Source organism: Betta splendens, chromosome 1 (genome assembly GCF_900634795.4).
Source record: "Betta splendens chromosome 1, fBetSpl5.4, whole genome shotgun sequence".
NCBI classification, from domain to species: Eukaryota; Metazoa; Chordata; class Actinopteri; order Anabantiformes; family Osphronemidae; genus Betta; species Betta splendens.
This window is the reverse complement of record NC_040881.3, coordinates 570,986-595,985: the sequence shown is the minus strand read 5'-3', so window position 1 is coordinate 595,985 and position 25,000 is coordinate 570,986. Positions and strand designations below refer to the sequence as shown.

The following is a 25,000-nucleotide window of genomic DNA, read 5'->3' as shown; positions in this document are numbered from 1 at the left end:
ACCTGAGTTTAGGTTTGGGCGTGCTCACGATGCTGTCGCTGTCGTCCAGTTCGGGGCCGCTGTCGCTCAGATTGTAACTATCCAGGCTGTGGTATAGGAGGTCCAGGTCTTCTTCAGCCTCCGGCTCCTGGTCCACCGGGTCCAAGTTCAGAACCTGCAGCACACGAGCTGATCAGCTGGGAGCTTGACTGCTACGTTTAGAGGGGTTGACAGTGTTTGCGGCGCAGCTGGGAACGAACCTCATCGCTTACTCTGAATCTGTTTTTTAACAGAGCTGAAAACTTCTGTTTGAAGTTTGGCTGCTGGACGACGGAGAATCCAGACATTAGCTGTGGATCTGAATCCAGTCTGAGATAAGTGCAGCTTGGACTCGCTAGGACCTGAGTCCTGCGGGATGTCTTCGTCTTTCCCCGAACATTGTCATCAAACTCACCCTGAGCACAGCGAGGAACAGTGACGTAAACGTTGGCGTCTCCCTGGGGTCAAAGGTCACTGTCACTTCAGGGACACTAATCTAATCTATTGTGTCTCAGTGTCTTAGCCCCCGTCACACCAGCGGTTCTACGTAGGTGGCGTAAGTGAACCAGAACAAACCCGTGGGAGCTGCCAATCACCTGAGGCCGGGTTGTGTCATCACTTCCTTCCTGTTCGGAGGAGAAGCTGTCATCGTCCTCCCAGTTATTTTCCACATCAGGAAAATGATCTGTTGAAACACAGATCAGTTGAGTCTGGTCTGTTGCCAAGACAACAGGAAGTTGTTCAGTTCTTTCTGTTTGTGTTTGTCTGCTCTGTGTATTTGTGTTTGTTTTTGCCATTGTTTCACGAGCTTCCTCCTCTTCAGATCTCAGGTCTGCTTTACACAGTTAATTCGTCGGGCAGACCTCGGGTCTCCTACCTGGAGCCCCGCTCTTCTTGTCACCGTGACTGCTTGCGTCCTCCTGTTCGACCGGCTGACTGGACAGAGAAAGGACGATCAACTCGGCCGCAGGCAGACAAGCATCCTTTCGGTTGCTATGGAGACAGAGGATGTGGGCCCTGTCCATCGGATGCTGCATCACCTGGGACAGGACACAGGGACGTGTTTCTATTGTTCACGGCTGCACCAAAGACGTCTACTGTTACTGTCGGACCTCGGCCATGTCAACGACGCCCACAGCGAGGGTCTTGTAGCCCAGGATGGTTCTGTTCCTGTATGTCTTCCTCCTCTGCAGCATCACGTGCAGACGGTTCACATCTCGCTTCAGGAAGTGAAGATACTACAACAGCAGAACAGCAGGAATCATCTAGAGTTCACAGTTCAGACACTCCACCAGAACCTCCCGAGCTGTCACACATGAACTACATGTGTTTACCTGCAGCGAGAAGCTGAGCTCCAGGTCTGTCTCCATCATGCCGTCAGGCGGCACAAGGTACTCATTGGACCTCAGAGTTCGCTTAGAGCCCTGAGAGGCAAATGTGAAGACAGATCAGATCCTCATCAACGTTAAATCATGACAAGACACATAGAAACGGACTGAGTCGTCTGGATCAATTCAAGCTGCAGTTAACACGTGGCACTAAGAAGAACTAAGAAGCAGGTGGACTCCTGCTCCATCACTAGCTTTAATGGCTGATGGTAACTTACAGCTGTAGCTGTACATTGGTCTAGTCCTGTTAAATCTCTGCACAGATCTGTCAACAGGGTGAAGTTCAGTTCAGAAGCAGGACACAGCCACAAGCTGATCTGAGAGCAGTGTCAGACCTGGATCTTCACAGCGATGACGATGGAGCCGAGCTCTCGGCCCAGGTCCCTCAGAACCATCAGCTTCCTCACAGTCAGACTGCACAGCCTGCAGGAAGTGAGCACACGGAGAGACGGATCAGCTGAGACAGCGATGCCGCCACGGACGTTCATTACCTCAAACCGCTGATATTGTAGTAAGAGAGAGGGGGAAATAAAGCTTTACTTTGCTGTGTGTGCAATGTGCAATAAAACCTTTTCTGTTAAAGTTTTCAGAGGATGCATCTTCGTGCCCCGCTGTGACCTGATATGACCTGATCCCACCTGACGTGACTTAATGCCATATGCTGGGACACCAGCTTCCTGCTTCCTGAGGATCACTGGGGGATAATCTGTCATTAGCCCAGTCAACTTAACATCATGTGTGATGTCATCAGTGCACACCTGAAGCTGCTGATCCAGGGCCAGTCCTCCTCCTCCTGAGCATATATACATAGGTAGACATCACGACAGCAAACATCTGTCAGGGCTGTTGTTCCTACTAAACTGTGTCAACACAGATACGTCATGAGAGCCGTTGCCATGGAGCTCAGCCTCTTACCTGGGCACACAGCTCGGGGAGGACCGCTCGACCTCCCACGTCGCAAACAGGCTCGTGGGCACCGGGACGTGCTCATCGGCCGTCGCATCAGATCCGGTCCCAGCAGTCGAACCCACCGTCGGGAAAACAGCTCGGGCTCCGCCTGCATCCGCAGCCATCGTCGTGTTCCGTGCAGCGGGTCGATGTGACGCCGGCTGCTGATCATCAGGTCTGGATTGAGCTAGGCGGAGCCGACGAGATATGGAGGATCAACTGGCAGGAGAGAGAGAGAGAGAGAGAGAGAGAGAGAGAGGATCCGCTCAGTCCGCACAAATGGCAACCGGCGCAAAATACTCTGGGAAAAACTTTGTCTGGGACGTAAAGCTTCCCACTGCGGTCAAGTGAGCCGTCGTTCGTTCATCCGTCGTTCAGCCAGCCGCGCTTCAGAAACGTCTTGCGCCCGTATTACGCGCTTTACAGCAGAGCACAAAACACGCTCGTCGCGACTTTCTCTTTTCATAGCGACACGTCTGGTCTGTTCAAAATATTGAAAAATACGAAACAAACTATTGCATATATAGAAAAACTGTCGCCTAATAAAGATCTGTATACTTTTACTGTAAAATTAAGCATTTGTTAGTATTTAAAACTACCATGTCATACTGTGAAACTTTTATAATTAATAACTTAACTTTGGTGCATAGTTCCAGGCTCAGACCACTTTCCCCTTGTTCTACTAGAGATGTACTATTACCCCACAAAGATCTGTATATTTTTACTGTATAGTTTTGGATTTATTAGTATTCAAAACTACCATGTCATACTGTAATACAGTCAACTTTGATCATTAATAACTTGACTTTGGTGCATAGTTCCAGGCTGAGACCACATTCCCCCTGATCTACTAGAGATGTACTATCACCCCACAAAGATCTGTGTACTTTTACTGTATAGTTTTGGATTTATTAGTATTCAAAACTACCAGTTCATACTGTAACTGTATAGGCCGTATAGTCAACTTTAATGATCAATAACTTGACTTTGGTGCATAGTTCCAGGCCCACACCACTTTCCCTTTGTTCTACTAGAGGTGTACTATTACCCCACAAAGATCTGTATATTTTTACTGTATAGTTTTGGATTTATTAGTATTCAAAACTACCAAGTCATACTGTAACTGTATGGGCCGTATAGTCAACTTTAATGATCAATAACTTGACTTTGGTGCATAGTTCCAGGCTCAGACCACTTTCCCCTTGTTCTACTAGAAGTGTACTATCACCACACAAAGATTCGTGTATTTTTACTGTATAGTTTAGGATTTATTAGTATTCAAAACTACCAGTTCATACTGTAACTGTATAGGCCGTATAGTCAACTTTAATGATCAATAACTTGACTTTGGTGCATAGTTCCAGGCTCAGACCACTTCCCCCTTGTTCTACTAGAAGTGTACTATCACCACACAAAAATTCATGTGTTTTTACTGTATAGTTTAGTATTTAGCAGTACTTGAAAGTACTATGTCATACTGTAATACAGTCAACTTTGATAATCAATATCAAGATCTGTGTACTTTTACTGTATAGTTTAGGATTTTAGTAGTACCATGTTATGCTGAAATATGGCCCTTACAGTCAAGCATAAAACCAATAAGTACTGCACTACAAACAGTGTAGTGTGTAACTTTCTTTTTTATTGTTTTAAGTCTGTATTGTGAAGAGAGAATAATTGCATTAAATCTAATCCTGAATATTTGGTTATATACATTTTGTATTTACATTTTAGTGTTCAAAACTATATATTACAATGTGTAAGAACAGAGACGGCAATAACTTTGATAAAACAAACTTCAGACATGGGAAATGGTTTAATGAGAACAAATAACGATTTCGGTATCCATCCATTTTCAACTGCTTTTTCTTGGGGCGGGTCGCGGGGGCAACAGTCTAAGCAAACTCCAAACTTCCCTCTCTCCGGACACTTCCTCCAGTTCAGCCCAGGACCTGTTTGCCTTGGGAGACATTTAGCCCCCGACAACATAGCTCCTGGGGTCATTCAGGCACACAAACTCCTCCACCACGTTAATGTATGTTTCACACATAAATATTCAGTTTTTGACTGTTCAATGACTTTACATTAAACAATAAACATTTAGTTTCAATATTAAAAGTCACACTTTGGAGTCCTAACAGATGGTAATAAAAGGATTTAATGTGTGTGTGCTTAGCCTCACTCACAGTTTTTATATGAAAAGTGACATAATCTGGGCCTGGCATTATGCACTAAAGTCAAGTTATTCATCATCATAGTTGAATATAAGTCCCATAGAGTATTACAGTATGACCTGGAAGTTTTGAATACTGCTAAATCCTAAACTATACAGTAAAAATACACAAATCTTTGTGTGGTGATAGTACACTTCTAGTAGAACAAGGGGAAAGTGGTCTGAGCCTGGAACTATGCACCAAAGTCAAGTTATTGATCATTAAAGTTGACTATACGGCCCATACAGTTACAGTATGACTTGGTAGTTTTGAATACTAATAAATCCAAAACTATACAGTAAAAATACAAGAATCCTTGTGTGGTGATAGTACACTTCTAGTAGAACAAAGGGAAAGTGGTCTGGGCCTGGAACTATGCACCAAAGTCAAGTTATTGATTATCAAAGTTGACTGTATTACAGTATGACATAGTACTTTCAAGTACTGCTAAATCCTAAACTATACAGTAAAAATACATGAATCCTTGTGTGGTGATAGTACACTTCTAGTAGAACAAAGGGAAAGTGGTCTGGGCCTGGAACTATGCACCAAAGTCAAGTTATTGATTATCAAATTGGCTGTATTACAGTATGACATGGTAGTTTTGAATACTAATAAATCCAAAACTATACAGTAAAAATATACAGATCTTTGTGGGGTGATAGTACATCTCTAGTAGAACAAGGGGAAAGTGGTCTGAGCCTGGAACTATGCACCAAAGTTAAGTTATTAATTATAAAAGTTTCACAGTATGACATGGTAGTTTTAAATACTAATAAATGCTTAATTTTACAGTAAAAGTATACAGATCTTTATTAGGCGACAGTTTTTCTGTATATGCAATATTTTGTTTCGTAGTTTTCCATATTTTGAACAGACCAGACGTGTCGCTATGAAAAGAGAAAGTCGCGACGAGCGTGTTTTGTGCTCTGCTGTAAAGCGCGTAATACGGGCGCAAGACGTTTTTGAAGCGCGGCTGGCTGAACGACGGATGAACGAACGACGGCTCATTTGACCGCAGTAGCTTCCCGGACGAAATAAGGAGGAATAAGAGGGGAGGAAGAAAACTTCGTGGAGGAAACAAGGATCGGAGAAAGTGGGAAGCTTCGAGCCGCATCTCCCTTCACTCATTATGGGCAAAGAGCGGGTCGAGCGCAGTGTGCGGCATCGGCAGCCGCCACTAGAAGCCGTGGCACGGACACCGGCATCTACTGCACCCGCTGTGGCTCCTACGGGAAACTACGGTTTTACTGGTGTATTAAGAAGTCATTGCGTTTTTACACTGGGCCCATGCCGTAAACATTTGAAGGTGATGTCACGTTGTCATCTTTTTTATCACAATCGCATTGTGTAACTGTGAGATACCATAAGGCTAGTTAAGTTCCATTTAATTTGAAGTTACTTTAAGAATCCCCATGATCAAAACGAAACTTAAGGAATCCTTTTGTGGTGTATAGGCGTAAGGACTAGGCTTTTATTTATATAAGGGTATTATATAAGTGTATAACATAATAGTTTTGAGCGACGTTGGTTGCACCCTGAAGATCATTCATTCCCTTTCCCTTACAATAGACATTGTTGTTAAAGCCATAAGGCTTTTGAGAGGCTGATCCTGGACGGTCTCTGGTCAAACCCTCAGTCACCCTCATATCAACCCCATCTAGGAGTGGATGACGCTCCATCGCACCCACAACCACCTGCAGCCTGGCGCCTCAGTGAGGATCATGTTCTTTGATTTCTCCAGTGCATTTAACAGCATCCAGCCTGCGCTGCTGGGAGAGAAACTGAAGGACATGCAGCTGGAGCCGCCATGATCTCATGGATCATGGACTACTAGTAGTGTCACTAGCTGGTGATTGACTTTAGGAAATCTGTGAGCGCTGTCACCGCTCTCACTATAAAAAATGAAGAGGTGGAGGTGGTGACCGAGTACATGGGAGGGTACTTGGACCATAAACTGGACTGGAAAAAGAAGTCCTCAGCTGTGAACAAAAGGCTCAGAGCAGGATGTACTTCCTGAGGAGGCTCAGGTCCTTTAACGTCTGCAGCTCCATGCTGAGGATGTTCTTCTCCAGACTAGAGTCACAGGGCACCAAGGACAGAGCTTCACGTTTAAAGGAGTTAGAACCACCACGGGTCAAAATCACAGTATTAACTGTTCTCAGTTCTATTAAACCATTTGATTAGTGACCATTTCTGCTCTGTTCTTTTTCATGTGGTTATTACTAAAATTATTTTATTGTGTCTATGAACAACTCTCTAGACATGAAGATACCTGAAGGCTGAGCGATGGAAGCCACTGGGCAGGAGACAGTTCCTGTGTGGACAGATGCCCTGATCTCAGGTTCTGCTGGATCTCCTTCACCAGAGAACCATCATTCAGCTCGTTCACACAGTGGAACAGGTTGATGCTTCTCTGCAGATAGATCCTTGCTGAGCTTCTTCCTGATGTACTGGACAGTTTTCTGGTTGTTTTTTACGCTACTCTGTGTTTTTTTCAGAAGTTTGTGTAGTTTCTTTTGATTAGTCGGCAGTGAAAGACCCAACAAGAAGCGTAAGAATAGGTCCAGATGTCCGTGTGGACTCTTTAGGGCCCTGTTGATGGAAATCTTGTGGATCGTCAGTGAAGATTTGCTCAAAAACATTTTCAGGTTTCGTAGTGATAGTTGTGGCAAAAGCATCACATTTTTGTTTTGGTTGATGAGTGACAGTCTAACATAAACAGCAGCCAGAAACTCCTGAACACTCAGATGAACAAAGCTGAACATCTTCTCCTTGGCTTTCCTCCCTCGCTCTTCCTTAAAGATCTCTGTAAACACTCCTGAACACACTGAGGCTTCACTGACATCGATGTCACTCTCTTTCAGGTCTTCCTCATAGAAGATCAAGTTTCCCTTTTCCAGCTGCTTATAAGCTAGTTTAGCTAATGACTTGATGTAGTTGCTGCTATGTTCTGTTCCGTACTTGTCTTCTGTCTGATCCATCTGAAACCCCAGGAACTCTGCGTACATCTCAGTCAGGGTTTTGGGCAGCTCTGCTTCCTCTCTGGTTTCCAGCAGATCCTCCAGAACTGTAGCAGTGATCCAGCAGAAGACTGGGATGTGGCACATGATGTGGAGGCTTTGTGATGTCTTGATGTGGGACATGATTCTGTTGCTTTGCTCCTCATCTGTGAATCTCTTCCTGAAGTACTCCTCCTTCTGTGGGTCAGTGAACCCTCTGACCTCCGTCACCACGTCAACAAAGTCTCCATGAATCTGATTGGCTGCTGCAGGTCGTGTGGTGATCCAGATGCGAGCAGAGCGTAGTAGTTTTTCACTGATGAGGTTTGTCACAAGCTCATCCACTGAGGTGGACTCTGTGACGTCACGTTGACCCATCTACAGTCCACTTGGAGGCAACTCTCATCCAGTCCATCAAACACAAACAGAAGTTTGAACCTGCTCTTGTCATAGTTGCCGTTTCCTGATGACTGTAGATGTGTAAAGACATGGTTCAGAGCCTCCAGGCTGATGGACAGAGTTTCTGGGATACATTCATGAATGAGCTCTGACAAACTGAACCTTTCTTTCAGTGAGTTCAGCTGGCGGAAGGTGAAGGCCCATGAGGCCCAAGCCCATGAAGTCTTCATGGACATGTCCTTTAGTCCAGTCTAATACAAACTTGTGCATGAGGAAGGTTTTTCCAATGCCTGCGACTAAACTGGTCAGCAACCAGCTGCTGAAACCAAGCAAATCAATTAAGTAAACAATCGGTGCAAAATAAATAAGCAGGGATGTACCTTAGGAACACATTCATAACTAAACAACTGTTGTACTGTGGTTTACCTTGGAGATTAATACTAATACCAATAATAGTGTTAAGGTGAGTGCACATACTCATACAAACATATACATATCATATACATACACATATGCGAGCGGCTTCGGACGTTATCACGCCATTCAATGGTCATTATCAGTGGTTATCAGCCCATACGTATGGGCCGGTAGGTGCCCATCTACCTGCTGGCAGCGGTGAATAGGTGCGGTAGATCGTTGTCAATGATCCGTAAGGTTGATCACGGCTCGGATGATTTAACCAGCAGAGTCAGTAGGGGCGCTGTTGAGCGGTTGTTGTTCCGACGGGAGGATCGAAGTTTTTGATTTTGATTTATTAGCGAGCATAACTTAGCAAGTAGCTAGCGGTATTGTGTTAGCTAACTGTAACCTGAACCCCCCACCCGTTATCCAGCCCTAACCCTAACCACAATAAGCTCTAAAGCTGCTTAACATAGCAGCTTAGCTAGCTGCTAGCTGTTAGCTGTTAGCGAGGAGGCAGAGCAGGCACCTACTGGCCCATTCGAATGCGCTGATAAGTTCTGATCAGCCCATTCGTAATGGCTGATAACATCCGAAGCGGGTGCATATGCATTGTTATACATATCCCATACTACTTAATAAAAGTCATGACATACAACACCACAACTACCATAATCACACATTGATATTGGTAGTGATAAGTATCAGTAATACTTAGCCCCCCAGGCAGAGCTGCAGCAGCCACAGAGACAGCACCCGAGGTCAGAGTGGGCCACCGTGGGTCAACGCTGTCGCCCCATGAGAACCAGGGGCAAACACTCCCCCCGGCGGGAGGGTCGGCCTGAAGGAGTGGAGCCCGAGGACCCACGGTCCGTAGGGAACCCGCCAGGAGATGCCCCCACGCCCAGAGTGGGCCCACCCTCAGTCCACCCCCCCCAGAGTGGGCCCACCCTCAGTCCACCACCCCCAGAGTGGGCCCACCCCCAGAGTGGGCCCACCCTCAGTCCACCCCCCCCAGAGTGGGCCCACCCCCAGTCCACCACCCCCAGAGTGGGCCCACCCTCAGTCCACCACCCCCAGAGTGGGCCCACCCTCAGTCCACCCCCCCCAGAGTGGGCCCACCCTCAGTCCACCCCCCCCCAGAGTGGGCCCACCCTCAGTCCACCATCCCCACTGAATGTATGTGTATGTGGCTCGGTATGAGGAACTTTGGGAGACGGCCAGTTCCCCGAGGGGTCCAGCAGACAGAGCTGGGAGTCTGTCACACACAAGCATTGGTTGGTGGGGTTTTAAGAAGAGTGTGACAGGTTATTAGGGTACTGTATGTGAGTAGAAAGCTAGAGGTTGAGGAGTTAGACAGATAAATTAGGAAGAAAATAATAGAAGCCGCTATGACATTTGTACTGCGAAGTAAAGAAAAAGGTAGGAGGAAGGTGATGCTCTAGTGGGATGAAGAGTGTAAGGAGGCAGTTAGAATGAGAGCAAAGCGTTTAAGAAGGTGAAGAGTTCACACCATTTTAACATCTAATCGAGTATGAGCGAGGGCAAGCAAAGTTGAACAGCGTAGAAAAGAAAGTAGAAAGTTAGAAAGTAACCATGAAACCATGAAACAGGACTTTCAACCTGTAAAAGGCTGAGCTCCTTATGCATTCAAATTGTTCAGTTCACGTAGAAAGTTGGGGCAGCAAAGAGGAGGCACTGGAGAGTTACACACATTGGTGAAGTTTGGGGAATGAGTAAAAGGACCAGGGGGAGACGGAGTTTAACTATCCAGTGCTAAAAGATAAGGGCATATGATGGTTAAGAACAGTGAGAAAGCAGAAATAATGGCTAGAAAGTTAGCAATGATGACATCTGTGAGAAAGGAGGAAACAGAAGGAGAGAAATGGAAAGAGAATGTACCAGCACAGTAAAACAGTGTCAGGGAAACGTGTATACGCTACTGACTGAAAACTAAAGTGACGTGGGTCTAAGGCGAGTGTAGAGTGAGGGCAGAATACAATGGAGCAATTTGGAAAAAAGGGGAGAAGAAAGAGGGAAGTAGAGAAGTCCAACTCCCACTCGACTCAGCAAGTGTCGTCAAGCAGAATCTCGAGCGCGCTCCAAATCACGTGACCAATCAGCGCGAGCGGTGTCGATAAGTCACGTGACTGCCGAGCGTCTTATCTGCAGTTTGAACGGACTGGATGTTTCATTATGTCAGAGCTTTATGAACGTGGCAAGCGAACCGGAAATGATCTATAAGATAGACAAGTTTCACATTACAGATATCTGTAATGTATTTATGACAAGTTCAAATGTAATTGAAGACTACAACTACATTTTGTCACAATTCCAATAAAAATATCTTTATTAGTCAGACATCAGTGCTCGAGAGGTGGTGAGAAGGTGATTAAAGTCACGTTCTGTGGAAACGATTTTAAATAAAAGTCTAAATGACAAACATGTCTCCTCAATGTAGTAATAAACAGAGTTGCAGAAACACCAATTTGCCACATCAAGGTTACTTATATATTATTATCTACTTATATATTACTATTATATATATTATATTATCATACAATTACTCACCTTTGACTAAATAACTTTCATTTGACAATAAAACATGGACTGTGATCCTGAACAGCCCCGTATCAGCGACGGTTTGGTCAGTCTGCTCTGATGCAGTTCTCACACACAACCAGCAGATGTCGTTGTTCTGACTGTGTCAACTAGTGTCAAGCAATGTGTCGATTTCAGCCCAACTGTGTCATAGTTGCCCAGTGATTCATGAGGATTGGATTTCGCCATCTCTAGAGGGGAATAAGTAAGGTTTTAAAAAAGACGAAGGGGATGATGTTCACAAAAGGCGGAATAACAGGAGTGGGGGTTATAAATGTATGGGAGGGACAAGAAGATGGAGGGAGCATGTACAAAGTGTAACAGATAAATGTATGAAAGTAGGTGAGGTGTTTCGCTGGTGTAATATCTGTATAAGGCATTAATAAGGGTATATGTGTCAGCGACAAAATCAATGCTGAGGGATCTGGAAGTGGTGCAGAGAAAAGAGTATGTCTTTATACTTGAACATAAGGCATGTGTCAATCAAGATATAGGCAACAGGCTCATTGATTAATGAGATAGATAGATAATACTACATGTACAGATATGGATGACAAACCAGTGATTGAAAGATGATGTCATGGGGTAGGACTAGATAGGTCTAACTTCTTCCTACTCCGTTCAAGCATGTACTAGGTAAATTGAACGCTGATTATTATTTTCTTGTATATGTGTGAAATTATGTGTGTTGATATATCAACTGTTTTTACTTGTTTCACAGAAAGAATAAATAAATTAGTCTGGTTTGTGACGTTGGCATTATTCTGTGCTCTAAGAGCAGAGGTAGGAGTTATGTCCTAGATCTCAGGAAGAAGTCGCTGGTGGTACATTGTTGGATAAGCTTGAGGGAGGAAAGTGACAAATATCCAGAAAGGTAGGAGAGGGAGAAGGAGGGAATAAGAGTTTTGGGTGGAAAGGGTAGAAGTGGGCAAGGAGCTTTGGAGTGGGAGAGAGGGAGGTGGAAGTGAACAGCTACATTTCCAGGACTCCTTTTTGGACAGTGGGAGAAGTGAGGGTGGATTTAGACCTGGGGACCCGGAAAAGGTATACTGATGGGTTAAGAGATTCAAAATGAGGGAGAAGTGGTGCAGGCTTGTTGTGAAGAAATTAAGGATGGAAATTGGTGTCAGAACATCTGATCATCTTAATGTTTTTACAGTAGAGTTGTTTGAGATACTGATGGCATTAAGATGGGTGGAAGGAAATGAGAGTGAACAAATACTAACAAATAACAAATATAGATACTTATTTGCAGTAAATTGATGGCAGCACCTAAAAAAATTAGTAGCAAAAAGTCAATACTTCACCGTACCTCATTTGGATGAGGTTTTGGCGTTAACATTTGGGAGTAATGGGAGGGAGGTAGTGCTGCTATGGGTTCCAGGACATGTGGGCATTACAGGAAATGTATAGTGGACAAAGATCCTGGAGAAGTGTCAGGAGGAGTGGGAATAGGACTGTGAAGGTAGAAAGCTGCATACAGTTGTAAAGAAGATAGGGAGCGTGGAGGATCAGCTGGAGGAGGAAGGAGAGGTCAAGTCATGCTGAGCAGATTAAGCATCGGGCATGTTGTTTAAACAGCACGCTGCATTTGATGGGGAGGCATCTGGATGGGTTGTGTTCCTTCTGTGGGAGCGTGGAGGGAGTAGAACACGTTATTATGAAGTGTGGAAGAGGGGGTTGATGATACGAGATATGATGGAAGCTGGGATGAAGGAAGTTAGTTTGGAAAGTTTATTGGTGATTGGGGGCGAAGGAGGAGGTTTTAGTGTGTTGCTGCGGTTTTTACACTTAACTGGGTTAGTTAATAGGATTTGAGCTGGGAGGCGGTAATGCAGTGTTAAGGTGCATTAAATAGCGAGACAGCAATTTATGTTGCAATGCGGTTTGAAAAAGCAGGGGGAGTAAAGAGGAAGGAACCTGTAAAACTAATGGAACCTTTGAGAGACAAGGCTGGAGAGATATAGTATGCAAGGATATTAAATGACAGTAATTTGTTGATTGGGTGCAAGGATGAGGAACAAGTGAGGAAAGCAAGAGGCATGAGTGTAGTGGAGAAGGTGAAGGTAACAAAGGTGGTTAAAGTGGGGCAGAAGCAGGAGAGTAAGGGGAGAGTAAACGGAGTCGGGGTAGGGGTCAGTATGTAGGGGTGCTACTATTGCAGTGGAGTGTGACTGATGAGTGTGAAGGTATTTGGTCGTTCCTGAAAGGGGGAAGAACGGGGATTGATTGGGAGATGTTAGTAGGTGGAGGGGAAATAGGACACAGAGCGTTGTTTAAGATTGTAGTGGTGAAGAAAAAGAAGAACAATGACAATGTAAATGTTGTATGTTGTCATATTACCTGGTATATGTGCGTTAGACAGATGTCTATGTTTGTGTTCTACTTTTAGTTGTCACGGTGACGAGGAGGAGCAAATAAAGGGAAGTTTAAAACATCAGTGTGATGCGTGGCAGACATTTTATGAAACAATGCAGCTGCAGACTGATTGCATTGCCGCCGCCGCTGCCTTTTCGGACATTTCAGTGTGTTGAATGTTGAGCCTCAGTTGCATAGTAGCCACGACAGGAGCAGTGTCATGATGTCTGCCATGATCCAGCAAATGGGAAACGAGCCACACCCGACGGACGCTTTGAAACCTGTCAAACCGCTTCGATGTGTGAAAACACAAGTCTGGACCTGTGCTGAGTTCAGGTTCGGGTTCACTGGTGCTTAACACTGCAGGTATTCACGGTGCAGATTCATGTTGTTGTGGAGGATGTGAACCTCTACATTTACCATGTTCTCTTATTTTGATGAGTGTAACCTTTATGCAGTATAATATACATCCATTTACTTTATTCTACTGTTACTGTTACTCAGAAGTTAATTTTTTAAAAATCTTTTTAGAAAAGCTCAGATTTTAAAGTTCTACTTACCAAACCTGCTTTGATAACAAAAGTGCCTTGCTCAGGTCATGTGAGCATCCTCCACTCTGGCTTCGGTCTTGAAGTTGTGTAACCAGGAACAAACACATTCAGAGCAAAAACCATTAAACACATGGGTTTCACCAGTTCTTGTATTTCATTTTAATAATTACGGCTTCATGAAAACTCAAAATTCATTAAAATTCATCAAATCGATGTAGCATCATGGTGTCACACTAGTCAGCTGATTAACTCTAAGCACACTTTAAAAAAACAATAACTCTGCACAATGAGGCTGGGCAGAAGGTCACAGACGCTGGTTTGCAGCGTGTTAACGAAGGCTGAACTGACAAACTGTCACTTCCAAGGAAACGCGTCAAGCCAAGGCCTGCTCCCTCACACACGTCCCCGAGTAGCTGGTGCTAAATACTGAAATACTCCTCCTGAGCTTCTCTAGACCCCCCAGGCCTGTCAGTGTCAATCACGTGCGAGAACAGCTTCTGCAGCTTGATTCTGATGAGCAGTGGTTAAAGAAGGCACCTCATCAAACCATGAAACTGGACTTTCAACCCGTAAAACCTCATTCACAAACGCTGAGCTCCTTATGCATTCAAATTGTTCAGTTCACGTTTACATCACTTGGTGTTTATGCCAGTTTTATTTTCAAGGTTCTAAATTGATAAAAACACACAGAATCGAGCCTTTCACGAAAGCGTTCAGACACCACGTGAGGCCGTGATGGTCACGTGGTGCACGATCAGCTGACTTCTGACTGATCGACTTCCGGATCGTCGGGCGGTGTTTACTCCGTCTTTTCTCCGGCTAATTGAGGTAAAGTCGTATTTAAACTCTTCTCGTTGAGGAGACAGGAAGTTCTTCACCAACCGAACCCAGTGGATCAATGTTTTAAGATAATGATATCGGCGGTAAAAGAGAACCAGCACCAACCGAACGACGACAGAAACGGAGGGATCCTTTAGTCCTTGAATGTCGTTTCAACAGTGTGAGAACAGGTTCAATGTTCTGGTTAAAGTTTCTGTAATCGGCCTGAGGTCCAGTGACCCGGTCCCGTCCAGAGCCTCCTTATGTAACCTGGCCGTAAATGACTTGTTCCACCAACCCCGTTTCTATTGCCAGACCCGCTCACACTAGAAGCCGCTGCGCCTCACTTCTTCTTCGTTGGTAGGTTTGGGTTGAACCTCTGGATGCTGGTTTCATTCTTTTATTTCCTTTTGTTTTGTGCCGTTTCACTTCCATCACCTTGTTCGCATTCATTAACATGTTGATGGGATGTGACACTGTTTAACCCCTGCCAAAGCTTTTTTGTACAGTTCCCCTGTTAGGAGCAGCTGGAGGCGCATGTGTGATCGTTTTGTGTACAACAATCCTCGCTCATGGACAGAAAGTCTAAACCTCTGTCTGGACTCTGGCCACCCATCAGAACCAGCTCCTTTGTGAAACGGTCCTGGTGTGGTTGACGTCTGCACGGGTTCGGTTCGGCTCGGCTCGGCCCGGTTGGTGCAGGCCTCTGTGCTGACAGCTTCTTTGCTCCTTTAAAGTTTGTGCCATGAACGCCTCAGACAGTGATGACGACTTATACAATGAGAGGACGGCCCTGGTGCCATCGCAGAACCCGTCTGTACCGTCCTACAGGCCAGAGTCTGACCCGACCCACTCTAACAACACACCGACCAAAAGGGTAAAGCTTTGATTCACTTCATCCAAGCAGCTCATGTTAAATGTTCCTGTTTGATCATCTCCCTCTGTCGGTGCAGATCGGGGGCAGCAGGAGGACCGGCCCGGCCCACGTGGACGGCAGCGGCTCGGATCAGGAGGTGGACACAGAAGAGGAGGAGTTGACTCTGAAGTACGGAGCCAAGCACGTCATCATGCTTTTCGTCCCTGTCACCCTGTGCATGGTGGTGGTGGTGGCCACCATCAAGTCGGTCAGCTTCTACACGGAGAAGAGTGACCAGCAGCTGTAAGTGCCTCCCTCAGAACCACCTCCCTCGCCGACCCGGCCCAGTGCTGACCTCCGTCTTTGTCTCTGCAGGATCTACACACCGTTCACAGAGAACACCTCGTCTGTGGGACGCCGGCTCCTCAACTCCGTCCTCAACACCATCATCATGATCAGCGTCATCGTGGTCATGACCATCTTCCTGGTGGTGCTCTACAAGTACCGCTGCTACAAGGTGAGAAAAGAAGCCCGGGACGCAGGTCCCCACGTCTCCACAAAAAGGCCTGGTCCTGAGTCCATTTGAAAGTCAAGAGGTTTATTAACGTGACATGACAGGGTGTCATCAGTCACGCGATACGATCAGACATGGAATCTCACCTCTGATCTGATGATCCAACAGAGATGGTCTGGTCCGGGTGAAGGCTCGCAGATCCTTTTCAGACTCATTAGCGTTTTTGCAGTAGAGACTTACTGTCAAACTGATGTTTGTGTGCAGTTCATCCACGGCTGGCTCATCCTGTCCTCCCTCATGCTGCTCTTCTGGTTCAGTTTCATGTACCTGGGGTGAGTTGTTCCCTTCCGCTCCAATCAGCAGTTGCTCAGGAGCTGTTCTGTTTCCAGCTCAGTCTTCTTTCTGTGTCTCAGCGAAGTGTTTAAGACCTACAATGTGGCCATGGACTATCCTTCGGTGGCCATGATCATCTGGAACTTTGGTGCGGTGGGGATGATCTGCATCCACTGGAAGGGACCCCTCCAGCTGCAGCAGGCCTACCTGATTCTCATCAGTGCCCTCATGGCCCTCGTCTTCATCAAGTACCTTCCCGAGTGGTCAGCCTGGGTCATCCTGGGAGCCATCTCCGTCTACGGTGAGTCCAAGCTCTCAACATCAGGGCTCAGAGTTCACAGTGAGGCTGTCTGACCTACATGTTCACTGCAAAGAGCTCTAACCCTAAAGCGGTCGGGCTGGTCTTTGGCCTGTGTGCTATACAGCTGAGCATCACATCAAAGGAAGCTGAAACAAAATAGTAAGAGCACCCAGAGCTGTGGTGCTCATTACCCATCTGCCTGGTTCTGCCTGGTTCTGCCTGGTTCTGCCTGGTTCTGCCTGGTTCTGCCTGGTTCTGCCTTCAGCCTGTCTTTATTGTTGCAGACCTGGTGGCCGTCCTGTCTCCTAAAGGTCCTCTCCGGATGTTGGTGGAGACGGCTCAGGAACGCAACGAGCCCATCTTCCCGGCCCTCATCTACTCCTGTAAGTTCATTAAGGAACATTCACAGTTACGCTGACTGAACACAGCTCAGTGATATTTGAGTAACAGTGTCTTTAAACATGAACCTCAAGCTCCTTAAATGTAAGAAACTGCATGTTGACACCACAATAACAAAGGTTCAAATGTAGGAGTCAATCCTGACCTCTTCATGCTGACCTGTTCTGTGTGTGTTTAGCTGCCATGGTGTGGACGGTGGGGATGGCGGGTCCAGCAAACACTCAGCGCTCCGGACCCGAAACAGGTCTTAAGCCTGGGGAAACGATGTGATGCACAGTTGTTGTCATCTACAAATAATAGATAAGAACATTAAATGTTATTTTTGATGTTGTTTTTTTGTTTTCAGATGAGGAGGCGGAGCATAGCAACGGGAGGGCTGAGCCAGCAAGCAGGCGACCGCGGCCGTCTCCGGAGGACGAGGCAGAGGAGGACAGTGAGTTCAGCACAGTGTCGTTGACGTGGTGAAGGAGCGGAGCATTGCTTGCTGCCACTTGACCCTGTTGTGTGTTTGCAGGGGGCGTGAAACTCGGCCTTGGCGATTTTATCTTCTACAGTGTTTTGGTTGGGAAAGCCGCAGCGACCGGGGGAGACTGGAACACCACGCTCGCCTGCTTTGTGGCCATTCTCATTGTAAGCCAGGCTGTCAGTTTAGAGGCCTACGCCTTTTACAGTCTGCTCCCTAAACCCACCTTCCTGTTCTTCTCTCAGGGCCTCTGCCTCACGCTGCTGCTGCTGGCCATCTTTAAGAAAGCTCTGCCAGCGCTGCCCATCTCTATCACTTTCGGCCTCGTCTTCTACTTCTCCACAGACTTCCTGGTTCAGCCCTTCATGGACAGCTTGGCTGCTCATCAGTTCTACATCTGAGGCTGCACCTCCAGCTCCCTGCCAGTGACCTTCACTCTTCATTCTACTGCTGATCATCGTTAACTTTGTCCTCACTGTTGCTCCGTCACTGTGCATTATGCAGACCTCAGGAGGAAGCTGAAGGTGGCATTACCTGCTTATTCTCATAAAGGATCAGGAACAAACTCCTGCTGATTAACCGGTCCTGTCTTTAGCTGTGATGCTGACCCTAACCCTATCAGTCTTTCTCCAACAGGACGTAAACAAAGTACATTGCATAAGCTTTGTGGTTTCCACAGACACCGCTTGAAAAAAGGTCATTTGAACCAGGCTTGTAGGAAACTGAACAAACTCGTGAAGTCTGGTTTCTCTTCGCTGTCATTTTAGTTTTAGATGTTGCGTTAGTAAAACAATTCTGTTTTCATCACTCCAGGTGTTGGAGATTTTTAATTATCTTAAGTGGCAGGAGTAAATAGCTCCTTGAATCTTAGTACCGACTGTAAGCCACTGTCACTGGTATTGAGATTTGATTTGATGATGAGTGTTGGAAATAGAGTTTAGTGCTGTACATTGAAGCCAAACCTTTAAAACTCCTAAGACAAATCATCCTTTCAGAATGAAGCTTCAAAGTGCTGCTCTTTCACATAAACATGTTTATTGCAGATTTTTAAAAAAAGTTTATTAAACTCAATCAGGATATTATGCTGCAGGAAACAACCTCAGAAGCAGTCATGACTAATTTCTGTCCTCAAACTGGGATTTGTTCTTAAGCAGGAAAGCCGCCAGGTACTCTATAGGGTTGGGTGGTCTGCAAGAGAGAAGAAACGTTCTTAAACAGAACTGGTCCAGAGGAAAGAGATAAATTCAGCATCTCACAATTTACCTACAGTTGCAGTAACAGCTACAGTAACAACCACAGCCTTACAACACATCAGCCTTAAGACGGAGTAATGTTCTCTTTCCTACCTCTCCTTGGCGAGCACCGAAAGGCCCTGCAGCAGGATTGGGACCACCGTCTGGTCCAGGTACGCTCTGGTCGGCAGCGCCTGTAGATCCACCTTCTGCTTCGAGATCTTCTCTGCACTCGCCTTTTCGTTCTCCGCCGTCCTCTGAAGGAGCAGCAAAGCATGCTGGGAGTCTGATTAACTGTTCATGACAATGTGCACGTGTGTATGTGCTTTACCTGGATGTTTTCAGTCAGGCTGTACTCTGCATGCGGGTTTTCAGACACCTGCAGGAGGATTCATGAGGTTACAAACACACGATCATCTGATCCAACACAAAAGTATTCCTAGATTATGAGTCAGAACTATAACTATGCACAACAGTGTAAGACAAAGAACCAAGAACAGAAGAACAGCACATTCAAGTAGCAGGGAACATCAAGCTTTTGTTTAGGTAAAAAGAATGTGAGAGAACTAGAATCCATCAAGTTAAAATACTTGTAGTACGTTACTCACAGGTGTGTGTCCCTCCATCGACTGCTCTGCATCTGTGTGATCTGAAATTCAAAGTGACAGGAAAGTCACAAGGTTTGGACTCAGCATCAGTAAAAAGCCATTGAGAGCGGGTTTATGTGCTGAAGACCGAGTGATTCGACTGAAAGCTTTCTGGTTGATTCTACTTCTGTCTGAAGACGATCCAGAGCTGAACGTCACTAAATGTTTGTTGTGAATGCATGAAAACAACACTGATGTGTGTACAATATGTAGACTATAGGTCCTGGGTGTCAACCTGGTGCCGACGAGGGCCGCCGCCCCGCTGGTTTTCCACCTCTCCCTGCCCCAGCTCCGATTGATTACCAATCGGTCAATCGGTCAATGACAAGCTGGAAAAGCGACTGACACACCTGATCTAGGTAATCAGCAGAGAGCTGGAAAACGGCCCTCGAGGCCCGGAGCTCCACACATGTAACCGCGTGAACAGATAAAGATACTGGAGCAGGAAACATCAAATCCAATGAATGAATCGTTACTACTTTAAGCAGCACGTTTCTAAAGCGGCTGCTGATCTGAGCATCAGCTTTACGCTCGTTTCCGGTGTCTCCACGTCTCAGCTCGCACTGATTATTCTGATCTAAATAATTGAATTGAAATGAAAACGTTTCACAGGAGGAATCTTGTAAACGGCGCCAACTTAGCTTAGCTTCACTTTGACGTCCTAAATGTGACTAAAGAGAATTACTGACGGATAAAACTCAACGTCTGGTTTAATCAGGGTCAAAAGTCGATAAATCAAAGCTAAAACACGAGGCAGAAAAACAGTACAACGACAACAGCGGGAAAAAAGCGGCTAATGCTCAACAATGGACCCACCGTCTGCCATGTTTGTTGTGGAGGTTTACGTAAGATACCGTGCGTACGTCGATTCTGTTTAGGCGCTCCGCAGGAAATACGTCAAAAAGACGGAGCGATCAAAATAAATGATGTGTAGGTGAAACAAACATGTTTGTAACAAAAACAACCACCACCAACACGCACAAAATGACAAAAAAACAGGCAGATGACACACAATAAGATCAGCAGTACACCTGTTACAATCCACAGTTCACATTTAGTCCATTTACCTTGCTGTAAAAAATTTCACCAATTGTCTATTGTGATGGGGCAGTTTTAAAACGTTATCTTTTATCAATAATAAAATCTCTGTTTTTTTAAGGCTGCTTAGTGACGTAATTATTAGTAGGGTCAGTGACAGTGACCCGCACACAGTCCAAACACAGTACAACGTTCCCTGTCTCCTAGGAAACAGGCTAAACCTATACCACTAGAACAAATATAATCATGTAATATACATGTTGCCCTATTAGTTGACAAATCGATCCAATGCAACAAGATTAAAACCTGTGGTAATGAAACATCTCTAGTGAACAAATGTCAGTTCAGTATTGTTTGCCACAGTATAGTGCAAACAGTAATTCACCAGTACAGGCAGTGGGACCAGTACAGAACACTTTGCAGCTGGAGTTACTTCTACTGGGAGTAAACGTGGCTTATTCAGCAGCACATGGTGCTCGCGTCTGTCTAGAGCTGTGACTCGACAGAGCGACGATTGTGTCGCTGTAACAATGTGGCGGCTTGTTTTCCTGTTACGTTTGACTGGTCATAGCCCAGAACATTACTGCACAAAGTACCCTAAGTCTGGATTTGGAAAAGTGATGTTGTCTTTAGCAAGAGGGTCCTGGGTTGGATTCCAGGGTCGCAGGTGTTTCTCTGTGTGTACTTATGTCCTGGTTGAGTGGACAGTCCACTGGGACACAAATCAGAGATGCAATCATTCACTGCTGTGGTTCATTTATCTTCATTCACTTTTATTTTTTTCAAGCACGACAACATTCTGTTCCAAATCTTTTATTTAGTTCATGTTTTTAAAACAGCACAATTATTGTCACAATAAAACACAGCAGTGATAAAATCCAAACATTTAATCTAAATAAAAACAAGAGCCTGAGGCAAACAACAATGAAACCAAGGCGCCACCACGTGAAGCTGCTGCTGCAGGTTTAGTTTCTGGACTCAGGTTGGACTCTGAGAACACAAATTTGTGTGTTCTCAGGGTCAATGTGTTCAGAACAGCACGAGCTGTTCGGTTAGTTGATTCTAAGGTAAACATTAGGTAACCTGAAGGAGTACGTGTGGTGGGCTCAGACTAATACCTGGCTTCTACATTTCGTGGAAGGAGAAGAGGAGCGAGAAGCTTCCTCAGCGTTGTCACAGTAAGTAGGGAATGAGGGCTTTCCTGCAGTGAGGGTAGTGCTGGAACCTTCTCAGGTAGTCTCTGAAACACAAACACATTCAAAACAGGCCGGCCCAGAAGATCAGACTGGGTCAATTTTTTACATTGGTACCGGTGATGTTGATAGGCTCTGGGTCCAATGGAGCAGCCGGTGAAGAAAGCAAAGGCGAAGGCTGGTAAAGACCAGGCGGCTAAAGCGAAACCACACCACTCCACGATCTCCCCAAAGAAGTTGGCACCAGACACCAGCTCAAACATCCCCCCTGAAAGACAGAACCACACAGGGGCTCAGGAACCAGCGTGGCCTGGAGCAGGCCGGGTCTGGTGTGTTGTACCATAGGGGATCCTGTAGACGCTTTCTCTGGGTTTCCTCAGGCTGCGCAGGATGTGGTCACTGTGGATGTTGATGGCCATTCCAACAACAAACACAAGAAGACCTGCAGGAAGGAAAGAGACACTTTGACTCCACTTTGTTAGAGAAAGCGTCAAGCACCAGGTGAACTATAGTGTCTCTGTGCTGCTGAGGCTCATGGGTACCACAGGCAAACGGGCAGAGCCGGACCCACCTGCGGCCAGGCGGGCGTCCGTCTGCCAGGTGTGCTCAAAGCGGCTGCAGTGCAGCAGCTGGTGTCCCTGCAGGAAGCCGTTGAGCGAGCAGAAGATGGCGGAAGACGCGACAATGCGCACAGGGATGGGGCGTCCTCTGGTCAGGAAGGCGTAGATAAAAGTCCTGAGGAAGAAAAGCTCCTTCACAATAAAACCTCTGCCTTGTGAATAATGTGTGCCCTCAGCTCCAGCGCCCTGACAATAGAAACAGAAATGATGAAAGCATCACCCGGTTCACCCGGTTCACCCGGTTAGAGTGCTTCTGTCACCTCGGGCTCTGACTGGGACTATGATCCTGCTGGTGCACAGAGTTTTTCACTGTGAAGCTTCGTGAAACCTACAGAGTCGCAGTAATACTGTAGTAAATGCTGCATCTGTCAGCTGCTCCAGAACCTGGTACCAGCACTAGGTCTGGTCCTATTGGTATTGGAAGTAAGTGTTGAACTAGTTTCACACATAGCATGTTGAAACTTCCCGTTCTGCTTTACGGTGCTGATCTGAGATGAGGGTAGTTCCTCGTCCATCGTGTCAGTGCTTTAAGTGCAACCAGTCAGTCAATCAATTTTCATAATAATGGCAACATCAATCACTGTGCGGTCAGTAACAGAACCTTAGCGAGCCGCTGTTCAGTACCGGTACCAGTACAGTTCTCCTGACCTGTGGAAGTAGTGCAGCGTGAAGGTGCACAGCAGCAGCGTCCTGCCGGTCCCCGCACGCGAACCCGTCCCGTCGGCCCGGAGCAGCAGCACCAGCGGCAGCAGGAAGGACGGAAGCTCCTGCAGGAACCAGCCGAGTCTGGCCGAACAGCAGCGGCTCCGCTTCGACGCATAGCGGCCGTACTGGGCGGGGCTCCGGGTCTGATGCCACAGGTAGAGCGCCCCTCCGACCACCAGAGCCCAGCTCAGAGCGGACACGGCTGCGTCCTGGCACTGCATGGACGCTGCCCTGCGAGTGACTGCTACTCCCGGCTCCACAAACATGCAAAAGTACTCCTTGAAGTGCACAGGCTCGCTCTCTCTCTCTCTCTCTCTCTCCCTCTCTCGCCCTCTCTCTCTCCCTCTCTCTCTCTCCCTCTCTCTCTCTCCCTCTCTCTCTCTCCCTCTCTCTCTCTCCCTCTCTCTCTCTCCCTCTCTCTCCACTTCTTTCTCGCTCTAGCGTTTTAAGGCGACACGTTGCATTGCTGCCCCTACAGGAAACGGATCAACTTTTCAAATTCTCTTCTCAGGAAGCTAAAACATGTCGTCTGTCGGCGCCTCTACCGGTCAAAATATTTTCTCAGGGTCGCTGCTGGTAGTTATGACCGCTATAAAAAAATGCGGTCGGGTTCTACACTTTATTAATAGAACTGACCAACTCTTTTGCTGCTTGGTTGGTGGACTTGGTTAGAGTATAGAATTAGTGTCCTAAAGGTTGTGAGTTCAATTCTAGCTACGGGATAAAAATATGATTTACTTTGGCGATTACGTATTAGTATTCAGTCAAAATAGAAAAAAGAATTTCAATGAAAAACATGCGCTTTTGAATTTGTGTGACTCCTTTCCGGTGAGGAGGAAAAGTGTTAAAAGATTGATTGTGTAAACCTGTCAGAGTGAGAGCTGTGCACTTGGATCTTGGAAAGTTGTTGCAATAGACATGGGGGGGACTTAATTAATTAATTAATCAATAGTGGAAGAGCTGTTGCCAGCTCTCCCACTATTGATATCTTCGGTCTCTATTATCAGCTTCCAGCATTCACTGTATTGTTTTTCTCTGTGGCCATTTTTGTTCTCGTTTTTCGGTAACTAACTAGTCCTACATACTTTCAGCTACAGAAACAATTCAACTATCAAAATATTCAGCTGCAGAGAAGTGTGCTATTATTTTTTTATTCGTATCTTTCATATTTTTCAAGTTATTAAGCTTTTTTTCAGCAAAATTCTCCCATTAAAATGAATTGAAAACCATTTTCAAATCCCCTTCAGCTTTGTCTACTTTCAACTTTAAATACTTGAGCATACTTTAAGCTACAGAGACCATTTAAACCACGAAACAATCTTTATTCTACAACTATTCAACTATTAATACATTGTTCAGCTTTTAAATATATTTATTACTTTCTGAGTTATAACAGTTTAAGCATAGGGTGTTTTTTGAGGAAATCTCAGCTTTTCCGTGTATTTTGAGCTTTGTCCTTTTTCTTATATAGATATATTCAGCTATACGTTTACTGTCTCAACCACTTTGAGCTATTTGTTTTAATGTTTCAGCATTTCTTGAGGAATAACTTCAACATTACATTAAATCCTGAGTCATTGTTGGCGCTTGCAATGTGACACTTGTGACACTTGCAATGATTGATGCATGATGTTCTATTTGAGTATTTGCTTTTGCATTAGGTTTACACCCTTTTGAACTTTTACAATGTTCAACCCTTTGTTTAATAACACAAGAATGTTAAAATTCCAACGTATTTATAATCTTGATTCCCCATCTGGAAAACCTTTTCAGCTTTTTCCTCTCTCAGTCCTGTTAACCTATGAATGATGGATAATGTTGTATTAGCATATTCACCTTTGCATCAGGTCAACCTTTAAACTATTGCAACCTTCAGCTTTTTAAGCACATACAAGTAATTTCAAAATAAAAGCAGCAATTTATATCTTTAGCTTTAATAGCATCATTCGTGCCTTTGAATGTGTAATTGTGACTAGTAATGAGACTATTTTATTGTTTATGTA

At 45.6% G+C, this 25,000-nt stretch overlaps 4 protein-coding genes across 21 annotated transcripts in view; 1 reads left to right on the top strand and 3 right to left on the bottom strand.

Moving 5' to 3' along the window:
- LOC114857367 (phosphofurin acidic cluster sorting protein 1-like) overlaps positions 1–3,369 on the bottom strand; it is a 12,835-nt gene extending 9,466 nt beyond the window's left edge. For 4 of the 15 annotated variants that reach the window (XM_055503542.1, XM_055503532.1, XM_055503578.1 and 1 more), the window contains exons 1-8: positions 2,322–3,369; positions 1,742–1,829; positions 1,353–1,442; positions 1,131–1,256; positions 896–1,058; positions 615–703; positions 240–476; positions 3–154 (exon numbers count right to left, since the gene is read on the bottom strand). In XM_055503542.1, the coding sequence (XP_055359517.1) occupies positions 3–154; positions 240–476; positions 615–703; positions 896–1,058; positions 1,131–1,256; positions 1,353–1,442; positions 1,742–1,829; positions 2,322–2,479 (1,103 nt within the window). In that variant the 5' untranslated portion in view covers positions 2,480–3,369. Of the gene's footprint in view, positions 1–2; positions 155–239; positions 477–614; positions 704–895; positions 1,059–1,130; positions 1,257–1,352; positions 1,443–1,624; positions 1,830–2,164; positions 2,200–2,321 lie in introns of those variants that run through there. The other 11 variants (XM_055503420.1, XM_055503407.1, XM_055503439.1 and 8 more) reach the window with 8 other exon arrangements.
- An 11,224-nt stretch (positions 3,370–14,593) lies between these two features.
- On the top strand, positions 14,594–18,369 carry psen2 (presenilin 2). Of its 3 annotated transcripts, none has more exons than XM_029154425.2 (11): positions 14,594–14,705; positions 15,434–15,573; positions 15,650–15,855; positions 15,928–16,069; positions 16,331–16,398; positions 16,480–16,700; positions 16,985–17,083; positions 17,278–17,343; positions 17,446–17,532; positions 17,614–17,729; positions 17,808–18,369. In XM_029154425.2, exons 2-11 carry the CDS (start codon positions 15,442–15,444, stop codon positions 17,961–17,963), a joined length of 1,293 nt encoding a protein of 430 aa, XP_029010258.1. In that variant the 5' UTR covers positions 14,594–14,705; positions 15,434–15,441; the 3' UTR covers positions 17,964–18,369. The 3 variants fall into 3 exon arrangements, with proteins under 3 accessions (XP_029010258.1, XP_029010276.1, XP_040926845.1); XM_029154443.3 differs by lacking the exon at positions 14,594–14,705 and adding an exon at positions 14,712–15,056; XM_041070911.2 differs by lacking the exon at positions 14,594–14,705 and having other exon boundaries at positions 14,712–15,573.
- Positions 18,370–18,575: 206 nt separating this feature from the next.
- On the bottom strand, positions 18,576–20,364 carry dpy30 (dpy-30 histone methyltransferase complex regulatory subunit). Its single transcript, XM_029154930.3, has 5 exons — positions 20,258–20,364; positions 19,403–19,443; positions 19,126–19,173; positions 18,909–19,051; positions 18,576–18,750 (listed from the first exon to the last, which is right to left on the bottom strand). Exons 1-5 carry the CDS (start codon positions 20,265–20,267, stop codon positions 18,678–18,680), a joined length of 315 nt encoding a protein of 104 aa, XP_029010763.1. The 5' UTR covers positions 20,268–20,364; the 3' UTR covers positions 18,576–18,677.
- Positions 20,365–21,276: 912 nt separating this feature from the next.
- Positions 21,277–23,309, bottom strand: LOC114857800 (3-oxo-5-alpha-steroid 4-dehydrogenase 2-like). Of its 2 annotated transcripts, XM_029154651.3 has the most exons (5): positions 22,941–23,308; positions 22,244–22,407; positions 22,013–22,114; positions 21,790–21,940; positions 21,277–21,719 (listed from the first exon to the last, which is right to left on the bottom strand). In XM_029154651.3, the coding sequence occupies exons 1-5, from the start codon at positions 23,261–23,263 to the stop codon at positions 21,653–21,655; spliced, it is 807 nt and encodes a 268-aa protein (XP_029010484.1). In that variant the 5' UTR covers positions 23,264–23,308; the 3' UTR covers positions 21,277–21,652. The 2 variants fall into 2 exon arrangements, with proteins under 2 accessions (XP_029010484.1, XP_029010474.1); XM_029154641.3 differs by having other exon boundaries at positions 21,277–21,940; positions 22,941–23,309.
- Positions 23,310–25,000: the final 1,691 nt, after the last annotated feature.